Here is an 18,648-nt window from a genome sequence, read left to right as displayed (position 1 = left end):
AAGCTTAACGTCATTATATTGCCAACAAGTAAATTCACTTAAACTCATCCATTTCTTTTGTCGACTATTTTGCGCCGTGCTAATCACCGCACGAACCCAATGGACATCACTGCTGTTGCGGTGTCATTACAGAGTTTTAAGCGTTATTTTACTTCCGTTGTACTTCGGAACTCCGAACTTATTCCGGTGTGTTACAATAACCCGCACGTAGTCAATCATTGGTGGAGCTGTTTGATAATGTAAATTGGTGAATGTGCTTTCTGGTGACTATTAGCTGCGTGCATTTACGCAGTCCACCACTGTTACACAGAAATGAGACATAACCAAATAAATGCAGTTGTAGTTTAAACTTAAATCCATTCAATGTCGTCCTACGGCGTTCACAGCATTCTAGCACGCATGGCTCATTACAAACCTCAGAGGACATTGGGAGCTATGCACTTGCCGCATTAGACTTCTTCAGAAATCTCTTAAGGGAGCGGTGATTTCTCTGCCATCATTTTTGTAATGAATACGTAATTAGGCACAGTTGCGCTATGTAAATTGTGCTACCTCTTCCCTAATAAACATTGTCGAACATCGCTTCTTTCGAATGGCCAATTGCGCCAAAATCCGCAACTCTGTCATATTATTTCAGAATCCACTTTACCAGACCATCCTGACTTTGTCCTCTCGCGACAGTCATTCAGTATCAAACACTCAATCGGCTGCGAAAGCACGCGTTCCACCACTTCACGTATTGAGAAACTGTACCCCATGCTTGCACTGTGCTTGAAGTATAGAAGTGCTACAGCGGTGCCACTGCACGGGGGGGGGGGGGGGGGGCGGTAGCGCTTGGCGCCGAGCACACAGGAAGGCAAAATAACGGTAGAAGCGCATGGACGCTGCCAACTATAGTTAGCTCACGAAAGTAACTGCACTTGTATGCAGACGAAAACTGACAGCTGTCTTAACGCTCGTATAGGTACAGGTGCTTCCTCGGTGCTTCCTGTTCTGTAGTTGCGAGCGTTCATGTTTGTCCCCTCGCTTTTCTCTATCTGGGTATTCTGAAGGGAGGCTCTCAGACCCCGCTGGCTGTCAGTGATACGCATTTCGAAGCTTGGAGACCGAGTGTCGCAATGTGGGAAGTATATTCGAAAGCTTTTGTGTGATCTGAATCGTGACACATTAGATAGGTTTGGCCGATTTCGCGTGCGCCGACTTTCCGCTAAACACTGGCAGACATGCCGAGAGATCAATTCTTTAGCATAATTAGCATATTCTACGTTTAAAGCGTTGGCATAGCCAATGCCCAGACAACACTGATTCGGTGTCGCCGCCTGCTAGTTTAAAGAGGTACCACTTTCCCGTCTCAGTGCCATCTCTGAAAACCTAGTGGCGTGAATACAAGCATCTCATCTCAACGATAACTGTGAAGTGCCACTAGTACTTAGTCCTCAACGTATTATAGGACAAAGCGAAGGCTAATTTCACCAAGAAGTCATTTCGGTTGCGACGGAGAGCAAGTGGCAAGTTCAGATCGGGGCGAGCTTTTGCGGGCGTCGCCACCGCCATGTTGTTACACAGTCGCGGTAACCTGCGCAGTAATCAGCGCCATAACGTGCAGCCGGCCCAAAGTATCACGTACAGTGGTAACGTACCAACTGTCACCCAAACATAAAGGTTATTGTCGCAGATATAATGAAATCCATCACGTTACGCGAATTCTATACGCAACGACACCCCTGGGTGGCGATGCTCATTCGCATTGCATGTTATTTCACCTTTCCTCCGTTTGCCTGGCTAGCACGGTAGAAACATATTCGGTTCGAAACAACTGGGGCAGTGGCTCGACCATGCTCTTTCTTCCGTTACTTTGGCTGTCTTTACATTCTGTCTCATGTCAGGCATGCACCGATATTTTCATGCCATATATTAAATGATGTTTTTTTTAAATAATGTATTGCATGGAACGTTTTTTGGTATACTTGTGCTACCGTTTCGGGTAGATCATATGTAATGATATGCTTTAGTTGCTTCTTCAATAAGAATTTTTACCAGACTGCTAGGTTGGCAAATATACGGCCCTGCCCGAGAGTCTTGTGAGCGGTGCCGTTCCTTCTTATTGTGACAATTGTCATTTTCCGTATGGTTATGGACAGTGTTTTTTTTTAGTGTTTGTTTGTAGCACACTTTTTACAGCAATGTTCGAAATTTGGTGGAACCCGCTAAATTGTCTCGTATGTTCCAAATAAGGAATTAATCAGATATGTTGCCATCGTTGCATATATTGACGCCTTCATAAAATAGCAGATGTTAAATTAAATTATTCACAGTTTGCTTTTACTTTACATGTGCCAGATAGCAGAATACTATTAATAGATCTGTACTGTTCGTAGAGGCGGACATTACATGCACAGCAAATTTAAATGCATGATTCAATAAGTAACAAACTTTCACTAATTCGGTTTCAAACTCATCACTTTGTACGGCACATTGCAACTTACGATTTGCAGCCGGGCAGTGTGCAAGACATCCACTTGGAAATAAATTTTTATAACATCACTTTCAATATATGAACGTCAAACTTTAAAAAATTGTCTTTTCTTCAACACACTTTGTTTAGGGAAATGCTGTTTCGTGCACTTAAACAAGAAAGTAAATGGAACGTTATTGCCTTTCGTTGGTCGCATAGTAAATTACTATCTCGGAACAGGCGTCATATTGTGCGTTCGTTGCAACTGGACACGCGGGCCAACCCGCCTCATACAATCCGTAAATTAGAATTTGTGCCCCAAAGTAATTAGTTAAATGTACTTCCTGAAGTGCTTGATTGCACATTTTTTTTCTTCTCTTGCATACGATGTCCGCCTTTTCGGGCACACCACTTAAAAAAAGGAGAACGGCGCTATGTGCAATATTTGAAATTTAATACCAAACAATATTGAATAGTCCAAAAAGCACCTTTTGTGCTCCCGGGGCTTCATTGCATAAAATAAGCATATATACATATATATATATATATATATATATATATATATATATATATATATATACATAGAGAGAGAGAGAGAGAGAGAGAGTTTTATTTTATTACATTTACATTAATAACTTTCACTGTTTGCCGCTTCATGCTCGTGTGCGCACATCTCGTCGCATTCAGCACACACTTAGTTTCATGAGCATTCATGGTCAAACACAGGCATTTAATTCATCACAAATACCAATAGCTAATGCACAATTCAATGGTCTCCCGGATCACATTGTATCCATGTCCAATCGTGAAACATCAGTGGTAACCTGAATTCGCTGCGTCTTAATAGTGTATAAAAATGTAGCACTTTGCTATTTTTGTCATGTAATTACTGTTGCCCCCCTTACTCAGTGCCCTTCAATGGGTCTTTAAGGTAATATGAATAAATAAATAAATAAATAAATAAATAAATAAATAAATAAATAAATATGCCAAGTACATGCACACATATCAGATATATGTAATAATATGTACTATATTGCATATAATACTCTAAAACAAAACGCACGGACACCCCATGTTGGCATAGTGGCATTAGCGCAAGTCCGAGCTGCAGAATCAAATTTGGACCACGGGGGCCGCATTTGGATGGGGGCGAAATGCGGAAACGCCCGCGTAGCGTGCATTAGGGGCTCAATTAAGAAGCTCTAGGTGGTCTAAATTTTTCCAGTCTCCAACTAATGAGCGCGTGCCTCAGAATCATGTTGTGGTTTTAGGCAGCCTCAGAGTTGTTTTTCGAGACTCCATGTACTATTTCGTATCTGTAATGCATCAGTACTGCAACTAGGACACTTGGCATTTGTTAATCAGCAATGATCCCCTTCGTTTTTCCCAGGGTACCATCGAGACCACCGCGGACGTGTACATGGTCGCGGCTGTTACACCTGCGCTACGGGTGAGCCAGACAACGAATCTGCTCCGAGTGTTCGGGAGGGTGTCATGCTTTGCCCTTGCCTGGCGCTAGATCAATTTGTGCTGAATACAGGCAATCTCCGACCTCCCTAACGCAGAAGGCATACTTCATTCCAGATTTACCGGAATAAACAACCGCCTACGACTGGTGTCATAACGGGGAGTTTATGCAGAGTGTTCCAGGGTGTTGTTGTTTTTTTTTGCTTTTCATTCTAGTGAACTGGCTAAAAATAAATTTTGTCCCTCCTTATTTTTGTTGTATTATTACGACACTCCCTTCACCTGCATGTTGACAAGACGCCTCGGTAGAATGCCGCGTAACGACCACGTAGACCTACCGAACAGGCGCATCTTTGCGGAACTCAAAACTCACTGTTACAAGTATTTGCGTGCCGGCCTTCTTAGCACCGGTGTGGGCGTCAGCACCACTTGCTAGTGGAATTTCCGTTAGGTGGACTCGTAACTCTGGCTTCGTATAATAGCATGTCTGTGTTATGGAGATTTGCTTTCCTTTGGCAATCGCCTAACTCTTGTCGCATTAAAAGTGTTGACTTCTGTAACACCGCTGTCAACAACTTTTTTTTTTTTTACGACAAGATACTGGTAGTTGTAAAACATCAAGACACAGATGCATTACTTTAAATCTGCCGTAAAGACGTATAGCAGAATTAGTTTAGCTGCATGTATTGCGACGTTTAACACAGGCGAAAGCTTTGCTTTGTATTACCCCTCGAATGCAAATTAACGTTCCGATATGAAGTTTTCAGGCATCACATACAATAAATGGTTATTTCATAATTTAAATTTTTTGTTACAACATTGGTCTGCATTTCACTACGCCAGCATGAATGGAGTCATTTGCGATACAGTAAGCAAATGTATTGCAATAAGCAATCTGTAATTGCAGTGAGTGTTCTGGGCGTGCTGTTGAAGGTTTACAAGTATTCTGCTTTGTTTCTTTAACTAATTGACGTACCTCAGTTTCCTCTATACAAAAGCTGGACTGATGAACAATCCTGCTGCATAAGGAGCGAGAATTTATTTTGCACTTAGAGGCAGTATCTTTGTTTCAATAGGTCAAATGGCTGCTTACCAACATCATTTATGCCATGCCTTTTTCCATGAATACGGCAATCGACGATGTGTTCGCACTTCCACTATCATTTAAGTGCTGCGGCTGCAGTTGTACTTTTTTCCCTTTAGGTGGCATGAATGTGGAGCTCTGAGCCAGTTCTGCCAAAAGCGTTCCTGTTTTGTTAGTTTAAATAGGGGGCACTTCGTTGCTGCCTTCGTGCAAAATAATGGTCTGTCCCTCCGGTTCTCTCCTTTCCTAGTACTTCAAGAAGCTGGTATTCCAAAAGGCCTTCCCGCGTCCTGAGTTCCGCATCGACTGGGTCAGCGACCTCAGCTCCACACAACTTTTCTTCTACAACTGGGCCCTGGTAAGCAGAATGCGTCTTGTCATAAAAAAAATAACTATGAAGATGACTTTGACCTAATCATTCAGTACCATAGATGTACATCTTACTTCAATCTCGAACATCTGTGTTATAATAGGACTAGTGCAAGCAGCAACGTACTTCTCTGGCAAGGGAACTTTTAAAGTGATTTGTTGTTGCCGCCGTGGCGACGTTGACGTATATTGGTGACTACGTTTTGTAATTCCACAGTGGACCTCCTAGGTATCGCCACTTTGTGCTTCGTAAATTTACGCGCGTTGGCATATTTTTTTCTTAAAGAGAATATATTTTTCATTACTTCTCTGGGATGTCCATAAATTCTTCTTCTACTACTTCGGGGTCTGCAGAGGACTTTAACTTCAGACCTTATGTCCCATCCGTGTGATAAAGCAATTATCTCCTCTAGAACCGGCTCCAGTAGCTGAGCAGCAATTTCTCCGCGTACAGCTACTACGCAAGGTCTTCATCTGAAGGAAACCATAAAGGCTAACCTAAGCACCATATCTTGCAATTTACGTGCTTCAAATTAGGTCAAGCTTCCCCTTATAGACACGGGGAAAAATCACGAATGCTTGAAAAAGCTGGAGTATTTTTCAGCGACAGTTGTTATGTTATTCAAAAGAAGAAACAGGGAAAACTTTGGTTTGCCCATTTCGGAAAGCGCTACCCGGCCACGTGAAGTTTATGGAAGTGTCATCATTTGCAAACATGGCCTTCTATTTACTGTGCTTTATATCAAACGACATCGAAACGAGCTTCATTACCACAGCGCGTTATGCTTACATGGCGGGTACTGTAATTAAGACAATCTATGGCAGGATTTATTCGTGCATATCAGCTAAACAGAAACTCACTTATCATTCATCATGTGCACGTAGAAGTTACTTTATTATTATCTGCTTCCAAGAAATGACAATGAATGCATCCGGTCGACAAAAAGAGAGAGCGCTGTGTTGAATAAATGACGATCGTTCATACCTTGTATAGGAGACCATCTCTACGACTTGTAAGCGAGACAGGAACGCTTCTATCTTGAACTACATGCTTCAGACTATTCAAAAACATCATGCTGAAACTCAGCATTGCGTTGGCAACTGCCACACTGTCTTTCAAATGTAGTCCGTAGGACACTGGGCTTGCGCAGACCACTATAGAGAACGTTTTTATATGTGGAGGCGCTGTCTTTCAATGGCGCATTGTAGTGTCATGCACCACCTCACCTATACGTCATACAAAAACGGACGACCTCTTTCGGCATCAAAGCTGCGGCTTTTGCCACTCGTTCAGGAGACCACCCTGCTGGTATGCTCCAGCACACGCGCATCAAGAAAGCGTTCATGGCTATACTCATAACTATAGCCCTCGTAGCAGCATTACTAAGGAAGTAATCACAGCGAAGGACAACCTATGACACTTATAACAAAACAGCGTTAAGGGCCCCATGTTGCAAAAAAAAATCTGATGGCTGCATCGGACGTCGCTTGGCGAAATATCATCGTAGTACGACCTAAACGCAACCTATGGACATGAGAGCATCGGAATTTATTTTAATTTACAAGAAAACATAATACTGTTACGCAGAAACTCAAACAAAAACCTGTTTTCGAGCGGCACGGGCAGCTGGGTTCCTTGCAAACAAGACCATTGCGCTCGCCTCCGCGCAACCGCAAGAGAGTTGCGGTTGCTGGGAAGCGTCACAAGTAATCAGGGGTCTTTTACATCTGTCTTGTTCCACTCTTAAAGGGGAAGCTTAAGCGTCCTCCAAATTTTATAACCGACAATAAAGGCAAATACGACCGCATATAAAGGAAATTAAAGCCGGTTCCAAGATTATTTTAAAATCGCATCTAAGCTTAAGGTTTCGTCCTATTGTGGCTCAGAGAACACAAGTTCAGTCGAAGATTGAGACTCGACGTGATCAATGGTTCTCTAATTAGCAATTTGTAAGCAAACAGAGGGGTTTAATGCAATATCTGAAACGACAACGACAAGCAGTAAGGGTGCATTCACACCGGCGAATGGCAGAGGTTGCGTGACCAACCGTGACCGGTGACCAAGGAACGACTTACGAGCAACTACACCAAGCTTGACATGCCCGTTGTCACACCTAAACTTATAGAGGCTAATGCCATTCGCGTCTCCTCGCACTACCATAGTCAAGTAAAATAAGCGTCAGCGAATACAGACGTCCTGCGGCTGTGCCACTGATTAGTTCAGCAACGTTGCGACTGCAGTCGTGCAACCTAAAAAATCGAGCAGTGAGCACCTTACGCAAAACAGGTGCTTTTCGTATAAACAGGCGAATCGCGACCGGATAGGACGCGCAACCTCTGCTAGTGAGCACTGTGAAGGGTGCCTAGGTTTACAAACAAGTAAACTCCTGGTTTGCATAAACCGAACGATGAACTTATAAGGTGGCCCATTGTATATGGGAACTTAAGAATAAAAAGGGTAAATGTGCGCTGCCCAACTGAAACACAATCTGCATAGACGTGCAAGCGAACTACGTTCTCTAATTTTTGCCGGCCTTAAGACGTTTCGACAGTTTACAATGGCTGCTTTTTCAGTACAGAACTGTGTTTGCGTCACTGGTTTTAGTATCGAAACCTGAACGTCTTGGGAAATGGTATGGCTTATCGTGATGTCACTGCTCAGCGAAAAACTATATTATACCTTAAAACAGATATATGTTATTTTTCACTTAAGCTAGCAATTGCATTAACAGAGCAATGTCTTCCAGCTGTGAGTGGTCTCAAGATGTATCGGCTCTCTTTCAGAAGACACGGGCAGGTACACTGCGTTTTTATGAATAGAGCTTGTACTGATTTTCCTTAGGTCGCCATTGGCTACAGAGCAACCTAAAGCCCCTCAATCTCCCAAAGTAGCGCCATTCACTTCCCTCCTCCTCCGCTCGGCGCGGCCTCGACGGTGGCGCCGCCGGTGGTGGGCCTCCCGTAGGAGACGACGGCTAACACGCTACGGGAGGAAATCCGCGGAAAAGTTCGTTCGAGTCATGCGGAGCAGTTTTTTCAATCTAGATCTTGCTTTGTCAGTCGGTAACTGGCCTTAAGAATGTCGTGTCGGATTTGCGGAAGAAATAGAGAAAAGCACCATTATTCAAGGCGCATTTAAGGCGTAAAGCGCGCGCACGTTGAAAGTTCGTGTTGCTGAAACACGACACAAGCACGCGGTGTGCTCAGACACGCGAGTAATTACCAGAGTTTCAGGTTTTGACAGCGTGAAAGTATGTGCACGTGGTTTCGTAGGTTAATTTACGTACCTGCAGGATGCTTTTGTTCGGCCGGCGCGTGAGAGATTCCGACTGTCTGCGGTCAGCAATGCCTGGCAACAGGGCCGTTTCTGTTCCGCGCCTTTTACAGATGTACGTAGCTCATGCACAGGCCATGTGCAATGTTTTCACACATAGGCGGTATAGATAATTTGAACAACGTACCAGCATTTGAAATCGTTATTTATTTATTACAGTGCAAATGGTTAGAATTTGATAGAAAAAAAAAGAAGAAACTTGATGGGACAACTGGAAAGAGGTTCAGAAAATAATTATCCCCCTCCCCTCATTGGCACCAGCAACACTCTTGTTGAAGTGCTAATTTTATCTCTGTATACTACGTGCGTCTGTATTCTTTTGCGTTGTAAGTTTTCACAAGGAAGCAGTGTTCCGTTAACTGGAACGGTCAAGGCACACAAGACAGAAAAAAAGTCGATTCTTGGGTTTTACATCCCAGCACCACGATCTCATAAGGCACGCCATAATGGGGGCTCCGGATTAATTTTTTTCCAGCTGGGGTTCTTTACCGCGCCGCCCAATGCACGTGGACACGGGCCCGTTTTGACACGGGCGTCAAAAGAAGAGGTTGGAGGAGCCGTGGCACTTACTTCACAAAGCCGCGCGTTCTTTGCCACTTGCTCGAAGTCAGCCCGCCCGATCTTGTGAATCCACACTTTTCTTCGTTTTGCGTTGCGCCCGGCGGATGGTAAAGCAAAAAGCTTTTTGCCGTTACTGGGTCTGTTGTGGCAACCGTAGGCGCAGCAGCACGGCATCGCAATTAAGCACTCGGCCCTAACACATTGTATAAAACTACCGCGCTTCTCCAAACCGCCTGCCGTACTTTCGTCGCGTAGGCCCAAGAATGGGGGTCGCAGCGCGCTGGAATGAAAAGATATACAAAAGCGCGGCGCCTGCTCTGCGCCGGAAAGCAAAAAATATACAAAAGCGCGGGGCATGCTTTCACGTGACACAGATTGGCCAATGGGGGAGCGGAGGAGGCTGGGGCGACAGGAGGGGTGGAGGAGGAAGCGCCTGGGTGAGCGGGGTGGCGGAAAGATCTAAGAATGGCGCTACTTTTGGAAAATTGAGGGGCTTTAGAGCAACCGGGATTGCGACTCACCTTGAGGTGTCGTACTGCCTGCTTTCGATAACGACCAGAATCCAACACCGCAAGCGTAGTCTCCGCCCTAATGCGTGTGCGTCACTCCGTGGGGAATGAGTGTTGCGAAGACGATCCTACCATCTTTGATTAGGGCTTGATTATGTCGACGGAGTGATATGATGGGCAAGGGACCTTGTCTTCTTCAGTGAGGAAAACATGTCCTCCTTGTCAAAACGTTCAGTTTAACTGGGGGTATCTATTGTTCTACGACGACTGATTATCTTCTGCCTCAGAGTGTTCGCCCAAACATGTTAGCATAACCACGTTCAGTGTTGCAGAATGGCCATTCGCGCATTCATTGTTGATTAGCATTCTTGGCTGACTTCAGCAAATTTCTATCTATCTATCTATCTATCTATCTATCTATCTATCTATCTATCTATCTATCTATCTATCTATCTATCTATCTATCTATCTATCTATCTATCTATCTATCTATCTATCTATCTATCTATCTATCTATCTATTCCTGCATGCATGCATGCACTTTACGCTGCTCTTCCCAGTTACACAATTGTCTTACTAGCTTGGGCCACCAGGTATGTATTTGCTGGCTGCTGCCTTGTCAACAGAGAACATGGGACACTGAGCACGTGCCCCAATAAACAATTTGCTGCTGGGTGCTGTGCGACCCAGCAGCCAACATGGGTCTCTGGGTAGGTAGGTACCCGAAAAGAAAACGTCAGCACCACAATAACGTAGGGCAAACAATCTTCAAAAACCTTCACATATATATAAAAATTCCCTTCACTAAATTACGGTAGCACCACCCTTGAATGCTAATCGCATTACCACTGAAAATCATCACCTAAGGATGCGTTTTGCTTATCACTTCACATTTTTTCGTGTCATTCGCTATTTCCCACATGTTTCAATTATGCGCTTCCTATTTCAGCTGCACTGCGGTTCCCCAGCAGGCCAAGAACTGTAAGTGGACATGCTAGGCGTTTTATACGTGACAGTAATTCATGTGAAAAAAATTAGCAGTTATTTTGAAGATTCACCACCTGAACAATGCTTTGTAGATATCTCATAATGACATGCTGACGTGCTTCTTATAGGCTGGTGTGATTGTTATACGCCTTACACATGCCCCTTCTCTGACTAAGTTTAAAACATAATCGGTCAATTAGCGCAACGTAATCGTTTTACATTATTTCCAACGTAGTTTTACTTCCATATTCAGATTTATAAGGACGAAAGAGCGACACAGCTCCAAAGAAGCAATTCACAATTGGAGAACACTCTTTTGCAATTTTTTGCCAGATATTGTTTTTTCTAAATTCTAAAGCTAACTTGCGTAACACAGCTGAGGAAACTGTGTAACGTGCCCAGTTTTGTCTCTACCGCTGTTCTTCAAAACGTGTCAAATAGGAGGTTAGACATAAGTGCTTTTGCGTGCTTATTTGAGCTGACGTTACAGGTGCGATTTCCAGTGAGGCTTTGTTTTTACCCTTGGAATGCCTACCCCAATAAAGTATTGCACTGCGCAAAATAGCTAGTTCCTGATAGCTAGATGTACAGCAGCATTCGTACAAATTGATACGGTGGAAGTATGCATGGACGCTTCACTAAATGCTGGGGAAAATAAGCGTATGCTTTTGAAATCTGAACTGGAATTACCAAATTCAGACCGTACGCGATGTCACGTACTCATATGTATATTGCTGAAATTTACACGACAATTTTGTTTCTCTCTTTCTTTATATTTGTTCACATTCGCAGAGATTCGTAGACGTGTTATGGGTCGTTCATACATAGTTTTGGTAAATCAAATATTTTCAGTTATCACGATAATGTGTGCGTTGGAAGTGCGTAATTCAGGGGACATTTCTTGTGCCGCCGCTTCGAACAGAGCCTGGCCGCTGCTTCATGAAACTAGTCTATACTTAGGGTGTTATGTTTTAACTACTCATGTTGCCTTATATCAGGCTCGGTGAGTGCATGAACAACATTTCGCCAAAGCCAAATTCATTATTTTGGACGCTCTGATAGTTTTTTTTTACTTAGATTCTCGGTGCTCCAGCTATTCGGTTGAGGGATGCTTTATTGTTTTCTCTTATAGAATGAATAATAGCACTATCATGTCTTTCACTTGTGTATGCACTGTGGGGAGTGCTGGCTGCAGTCCAGCTGCTTGAGATCGTTTTTTATTCCATAAACCGCTATACGTGTTACTTCCTAATGAAGCGAACGCTGCGATTATGGCGGAAATGACGCATTACCCAGAACACACAGCTTCTCGGCATGACCTCCCTGATTGCGCAGCACCCGCAGTGCACTGCAAGATCTCTGAGGCGACATGCTGGAGTTCACGTCATACATTCCAACCACTACGCCAAAAAGCTGCACGCGTCGTCTACATTCGCACTCTTAAAAAGAGGCGAATAAAGATATGCAGTTGCCATCCTTTTTGCTTTGCCAAATTACTTCAAACGTATGCACTACTAATTTGTAAGCAATTAAGCGAAAGCGAAAGTTCTCTGCGGTTAGCCATTAATCGACGTGTTGCTGGAAGCATAAATACTTCGTTTAGCGCAAAGCAACGGACACAAGAAAGGCGACAGGACAAGGCGCTACTCTCAACTGACATCATTTTATTGCGTCACTCCTTTACAGACAGCAGAAACTAGAGGAACATGCGCACCTCTGTCACCTCCGGAGTCCAGGTACTCGGTGACGTCAGGCTTCCTGACAAAGTTGCGGCATTGATAAAGAATGGGCCGAAGTATAGCACGGAACCAAGAATTCCTGCACATGAGCTACTGGCCTTGAACAGGCGCATCGCAATATAAATGTTTTAGATTCTCTCGCATGAGTGCGCTCTTGTGATCGGATGTTGGTGGTTCCTGCACATGGTGCTCACTGCGCATGTTCCTCTAGTTTCTGCTGTCTATAAAGGAGTGACGCAATAAAATGATGTCAGTTGAGAGTAGCGCCTTGTCCTGTCGCCTTTCTCGTGTCCGTTGTTTTGCGCTAAACGAAGTATTTATGGATCCGCACCAACTAACCCGCCAACACATTGTGTTGCTGGAAGCATTTGACGGATAGCCAACGTAGGTAGTTTTCCTTGCCTTGTGGGTGCCTTTCTCTCCATGGCGAAGTGCAGTCCGCGAGCAACGTGAGTGGAAATGTGGGGCCCCTCATTTCAATCTCCTGACGTCAAATTTATGAAACCGCCGACACAAGCATTGGACATTGACCTGCAGGATTGTTGGAACAGCCCAATCAATGTTCTCTTCGTTTACAGCAGGTTACCTTTGTGTGCTGTCAAAGCGAATTTCGTTGCCTACCCTCCCAGGCTTCTGCCCTAGCTCCCAGGCTTTTTCTTATCTAACTGGATGAAAATAGGTGAGGAATGTGCATAAAAAAATGACTTCGGTGGGGCCAAACTAGTGTAGTGAAAGTAGATATCCAAGTGAGTAGGATAGTGCCAGCGTCTGCGATTGGTCTGCTTCCCCTTGCTTAACTTGCGGTGGTTGGCCTAAAATCGCGCCAGTGTAAAACAGAGAGTTTCCAGTGCGGTTAACACCTGTCCTCACTCAAGAAGAGCTGACAGAGCGATGCCGAATACTTGTCAAAAGCACCCCACAAAGTCACTCGGCCACGCAACTTTTTTTACCTCGCAAACATATCTGTACTTGCCGGCCACTCCTCTTAGGCAGTGCCAGAGTGATCGGCGGATATTGGTGTGGGAATCGGGCGAGTTTACGGTTATACCGAACAGGAATTCGTTTTTTCTTTCATTTTGTACGGCATATTAATGCATCTTTACTGCGTACACGTCATTGGACGAAGTGAGTTTTTGTGGTTTTGCGACGTCGCTTGAAAGTCGAAGTGGTCGCAGCCCCACAATGTTTACTAAAGCGCAGGAATAATGACGAATAATACGTTGCATGGGAAATGTTCTTTTTTTAGTTTGCATGACTTAATCATGGACAGTCAATATGTTCACGTCATGTCAAATAGGGAAACAACGCAGTTTTCTTAACGCCACGTTAGAGAGCGGCGAAGTGGGGTGACGCGAAAGTTTTTTGCTAGTTGTGTAATGTTAATGGCAGAAATGGGACAGAAATAGATCAAAATAGCTTTATTCATACTGTTCATGGACTCCTCGGCGAGGGGAGGGGCTATTTAGGAAAGTGCTGCGAAATTATCTTTTCCACTCTGTCATTCGCAGGATAGACATAGCTGCCAGGAACAACCCCTACTTCGCCGAGAGCTTCGGATGCGAAAAAGGCAGCAAAATGATCAAGCTGGATCCCTGCTTTCTCTGGAATACAACTCGGAGACACTACTGAGCTACTACATTTGAAAATAAAAGCCTATCTTTTTCTACATTATTCGCCATCCTTCGATCAATCAAATAGGTCCACTGCCCAAAGCAAACAAAGAACTACGGAAGACGCCATTCCGGGTAAATTTTGATCACCTGGGATTCTCTAAAAACAAATATTCTGTTTGTAATATTGGCATTCCGTCTTTAAGAGTGTTAGCTCTTACTCATCATGTTTATCAATTTCTTGAGGTCTGCTACCACCTGCCTTCAGCGTGAAATTTTCAGTGCGAGGAATTCAAGATGGCGGCCCCCAAAGTAAATCTATATAGCAACCCAATTGGTGATTGATTGGTGACGTCATTAGTATATCGAATGAGTGATTGATCGGAGCCGTCACTGATACATCCAAGATGACCGCCAATTGATAACGTCACCAATAAATCAAAGATGGCTGCCCACATAGTAAATCTGTAGCAACGTAATTGGAGATTGGTGACGTCACGTGACTGACATCATAATCCAAGATGGTGGCCAAATTCTGGTGCCAATAATGACGTTGTAATCCAATATGACGAATAGAAGTGAATCCACGTGATTATGACGTTATAACAAAGATGGCGACATAGTTCAAGACAGAGTTTTTCACTATAACACCTCATCGGAGTCGTCTATAGGCCGCCAACTACTTCACCCGATTTTCTAGATATGTTAAATACGTTTCTTTGCTCACATGTAAACAGGAACACCAGGCTAATAATGACTGGTGATTTTAACTTGCCACATATCGATTGGGAACTTATTTCGCCTGGAAATAAAGAAATTTATAGTGCCGAAAAATTATTGGATATCACATTTTTTCATACCTTAAGGCAAATAGTGAAGGAAAACACACGTATAACGTCCCAATCGCAGTCATTGCTTGACTTGGTGTTCCTTTCCCATAAAGTAGGCGATTATGAAATGGCAGTCACCGATGGTATATCCGATCACAAAATCATTTTGCTGAATGTGCTTACTTCTACACCACCACCTACAAAACCTACTGTACGTGTTGAAATCAAAGACTATGCTAAGGCCGATGATACGTCTATTCTAGATTATTTAGAAAAGTGTTTCAACGAATTTGAAAATGTCTCCGAGATCGAAACAGTTGAAGATTTGTGGCAGCGCTTTCAAGCTATTATTAAAGTCTGCATAGATCAGTTTGTTCCGACCCGACTCAAGAAAACGAAGCGGAGTAACCCATGGATAACTAGGGATATTGTTCACGCGAAACGGAAATTAAAAAGGCTGCGCAAAGGAAAAGCAGATCCTAGGGAAATACACGCAGTACGTCAGAGAATAAAGGCTTTGCTACTCAGTTCGAAACAAACATTTTTTAATCGCACTCTAAGTGATTTTCTTAAGACATCCCCAGAAAAATTCTGGCGTTATTTAGACCGCAGAAACGAAAAAATAAAGCAAATGACGGTAGGAAATCGTGTAGTAGAAGAAAAAGGTGTTATCGCTGATGGATTAAATAAATATTTCCAATCAGTATTCACGCGCAGTGATCGACCATTTCCAGTAGATGATGGGGAATCTTTAAGCGAATGTTCGATGGATGCTATCAACTTCACTCAAGGGGGCGTATTCCAGCAGTTGCTACAGTTAGATGACAAGAAGGCTTCTGGGCCAGACGGAATACCTACTGGCTTTTTGAAAAGGTATGCTGAGTGGATATCATTTTATTTGGTAATTATTTTTCAGAAATCACTAAGCACCCATTCCGTGCCACAGGACTGGCGTTGTGCAGTAGTTATCCCCATATTTAAAAGTGGCAATCGTACTATAATGAATAACTACCGTCCTTTATCCCTTACGTCAGTTTGCTGCAAGGTTATGGAACACGTCATAGCAAAACATATAATCACCTTCCTGGAATCAAATGGCCTCCTTTGTGCATGCCAGCATGGGTTCCGACGGGGACTTTCCACAGTGACACAGCTCATTGAGACATTACACGATTTTTACAACGCTATGGACAACCGTGAACAAATGGATGTTATATGCGTTGATTTTGCCAAAGCCTTTGATAAGGTTCCCCATCATAAATTACTTTTTAAACTGTACAAAGCAGGTATAAATGGCGACGTTCTAAAATGGATTGAAAATTATTTAACTAACCGCAAGCAGGCAGTTCGCGTTGATGGGTCCGAGTCTGGTTTTGTAGATGTATATTCAGGAGTACCACAGGGGTCCGTGTTAGGGCCAACACTTTTTCTGCTTTACATCAATGATGTAGCAACCGCTTTAGATAGTTCTGCTAAGATAAAACTCTTTGCAGATGACTGCTTGATTTTTGCGCCGGTATCTTGTTTAGAGGATCAGATTAAGCTCAACCGAAACCTTCAGGCGTTTGGGAGTTGGTGTGACAAGTGGGAAATGCGAATCAATTTTGATAAGACCACATACACGCATATCACTGCAAAAAAGAATATTTTTACTTTTCAGTACGATATTCAAGGCTACAATCTAGTTAATGTTCCTTGTTTCAAATATCTTGGTGTCTCTATTTCGCATGATTTAAAATGGCACAATCAAGTAGAAAAAGTGTGCTCTGCGGCACAGAAGAAATTGGGTTTTTTAAGAGCAAAACTGGGGAGGGCAACAAAAGATGTTAAACTGCTGGCTTACAGATCTCTTATTCGACCATCCCTAGAATATGCGTTAGTAGCATGGGCGCCCCATCAAAAGGTAATGTGGGCCAAAATAGAGAAGGTGCAACGCCGGGCGGCGCGCTTTATTTGCTCGAAATATAGAAGGACAGACTCAGTTTCGGCGATGTTAAAGTCCTGCGGTCTTGAACTATTAGAAGATCGGTGCAAGAAGCAGAGAGTAAAAACGTTATTTCAAATAATTCATGTTGAACTAAAAATTAATAAAGAGTTGTACTTAAAACCTCCAGGCAGACTGAGCTCCCGCTTAAGTCATAGTGAAGCTATTAAACCGTACTTGTCCCGAACCAATGCCTTTCGTTGTTCGTTCTTCCCAGATTCAATAGAGCTGTGGAACAAGCTGCCTGCAGAAATTGTTCGCAGTTCTGATACTGCATTGTTTACAAATGCAATCAATGTACTTTACTAAAACTGTACCATGTGGATATTGTGAAGTGTTTTTCTTTTCTTTTTTTTCTCTTTTTCCTTTTTTTCTGTTTGTGTGCGTGCGGCAGCTGGTTGAACATTTGAATACATGCCTTACAGTCTGTATATAGTATCTTGTATTGTATCCGTAGGACACTGTAGTGTATGTGCATATTTCTTTTGTATTTGGCTGTTTTGTATGAACGTATATGTAACATCCCTCCCTGTTATGACCCTCAACTGAGGGTTGACAGTATTTCTAAATAAATAAAAATAAATAAAATAAATAAATAAATAGAGGGAAATCTGGTGCCAACGTCTATGGGAGTTTGCTAAGGGGCGATGTGGCGTCATGGCAATGACGGTGTATGGGTCTGCGAGGCTTGTGTTGGCTGGTGGTGTATGAGGCTTCGTGTAAAACATGGATATGGCTACACCAATAACGCGTTCTTAAAGTAAAATCTTCATTATATGTTTAGATTCACGCTTATTACATCTTTACTCACCTACAATGCATAACCAAGAGAAGAAAAGCAAGAACAGACGACAAACTGTTGCAAAGCGAGTGCCACTGTTGTTGTCTGTCCTCCAGCTTTAGCGACGCGCTGATACTTTTTACGGTTCACATATTTCTAAATGCAACAATAAGTTCTCATAGTAAACAAAATGTTTTTATAATGATAAAGATAAAACAGCTTTTTATGTGCATTTTACCAAACACCTAATGCTCGTTGTTCGTTACTTGAATGTCTTCCAGACGGTGGCGTCAATTTTTTTTCTTCGACAACCATCCTCGCCACTTTAGAGGAAAATGAATCATAGTGACACATGGAACGGTGCTTCCCAGGCGCGTCTTCAAGGTGTCCTGGCTCTCCAAGAACGATGCTAATCCGAAGTCACAATATGCTGGCATTCCTATGCTTACCACTATATAGCACCGCCAGATTTCCCTCTAGGTAATATAGTGAGAAACTGTATGGTTTAGGAATCCTATATCCAAGATGGCGGCCAAATTCGAGTGCCAATGATGGCGTCATAAACCAATGAGCCGGCTATAAGTGAAAACACATGAATACGATGTTATAATGACAGATGGCGGTATAGTTTCGAAATCTGAAATCAAAGATGGCGGCCGAAAACAGGTGCCAATGATGACGTAACGGTGCAATATGGCGGATAGAGGTGGGATGACGTGATTATGATGCCATGGCACGAAATAGCGCTGTAGTTTCGGTTTCCCAAATGTAATAGAGCAGCGCTCGCTGTGTCGTCATAGCCGAAATGGCGGCCACTAAAATGTGTTGTGACCTTAACCCTCCCAACCTCACCCTAGGCATACATACCGCAACGGGGCAGTAAAACGACCTCTAAATATGCTAAAGAATTAATCTCTCGGCTTGTCTGCCACAGT

General features: G+C 43.3%; 1 protein-coding gene across 1 annotated transcript in view; it reads left to right on the top strand.

Moving 5' to 3' along the window:
- LOC135911179 (uncharacterized) overlaps positions 1-14,179 on the top strand; it is a 180,918-nt gene extending 166,739 nt beyond the window's left edge. Inside the window, exons 19-22 of the mRNA XM_065443368.1 lie at positions 3,849-3,908; positions 5,260-5,367; positions 10,732-10,763; positions 14,017-14,179. Of these exons, the coding sequence (XP_065299440.1) occupies positions 3,849-3,908; positions 5,260-5,367; positions 10,732-10,763; positions 14,017-14,137 (321 nt within the window). The 3' untranslated portion in view covers positions 14,138-14,179. The remainder of the gene's footprint in view (positions 1-3,848; positions 3,909-5,259; positions 5,368-10,731; positions 10,764-14,016) is intronic.
- The last annotated feature ends 4,469 nt before the right edge of the window (positions 14,180-18,648 follow it).

The sequence above is a fragment of the Dermacentor albipictus genome, chromosome 5 (genome assembly GCF_038994185.2).
Source record: "Dermacentor albipictus isolate Rhodes 1998 colony chromosome 5, USDA_Dalb.pri_finalv2, whole genome shotgun sequence".
Lineage (NCBI taxonomy): Eukaryota > Metazoa > Arthropoda > Arachnida > Ixodida > Ixodidae > Dermacentor > Dermacentor albipictus.
Note: the sequence above shows the minus strand (reverse complement) of the source record. Positions and strands in the feature narration are given on the sequence as shown.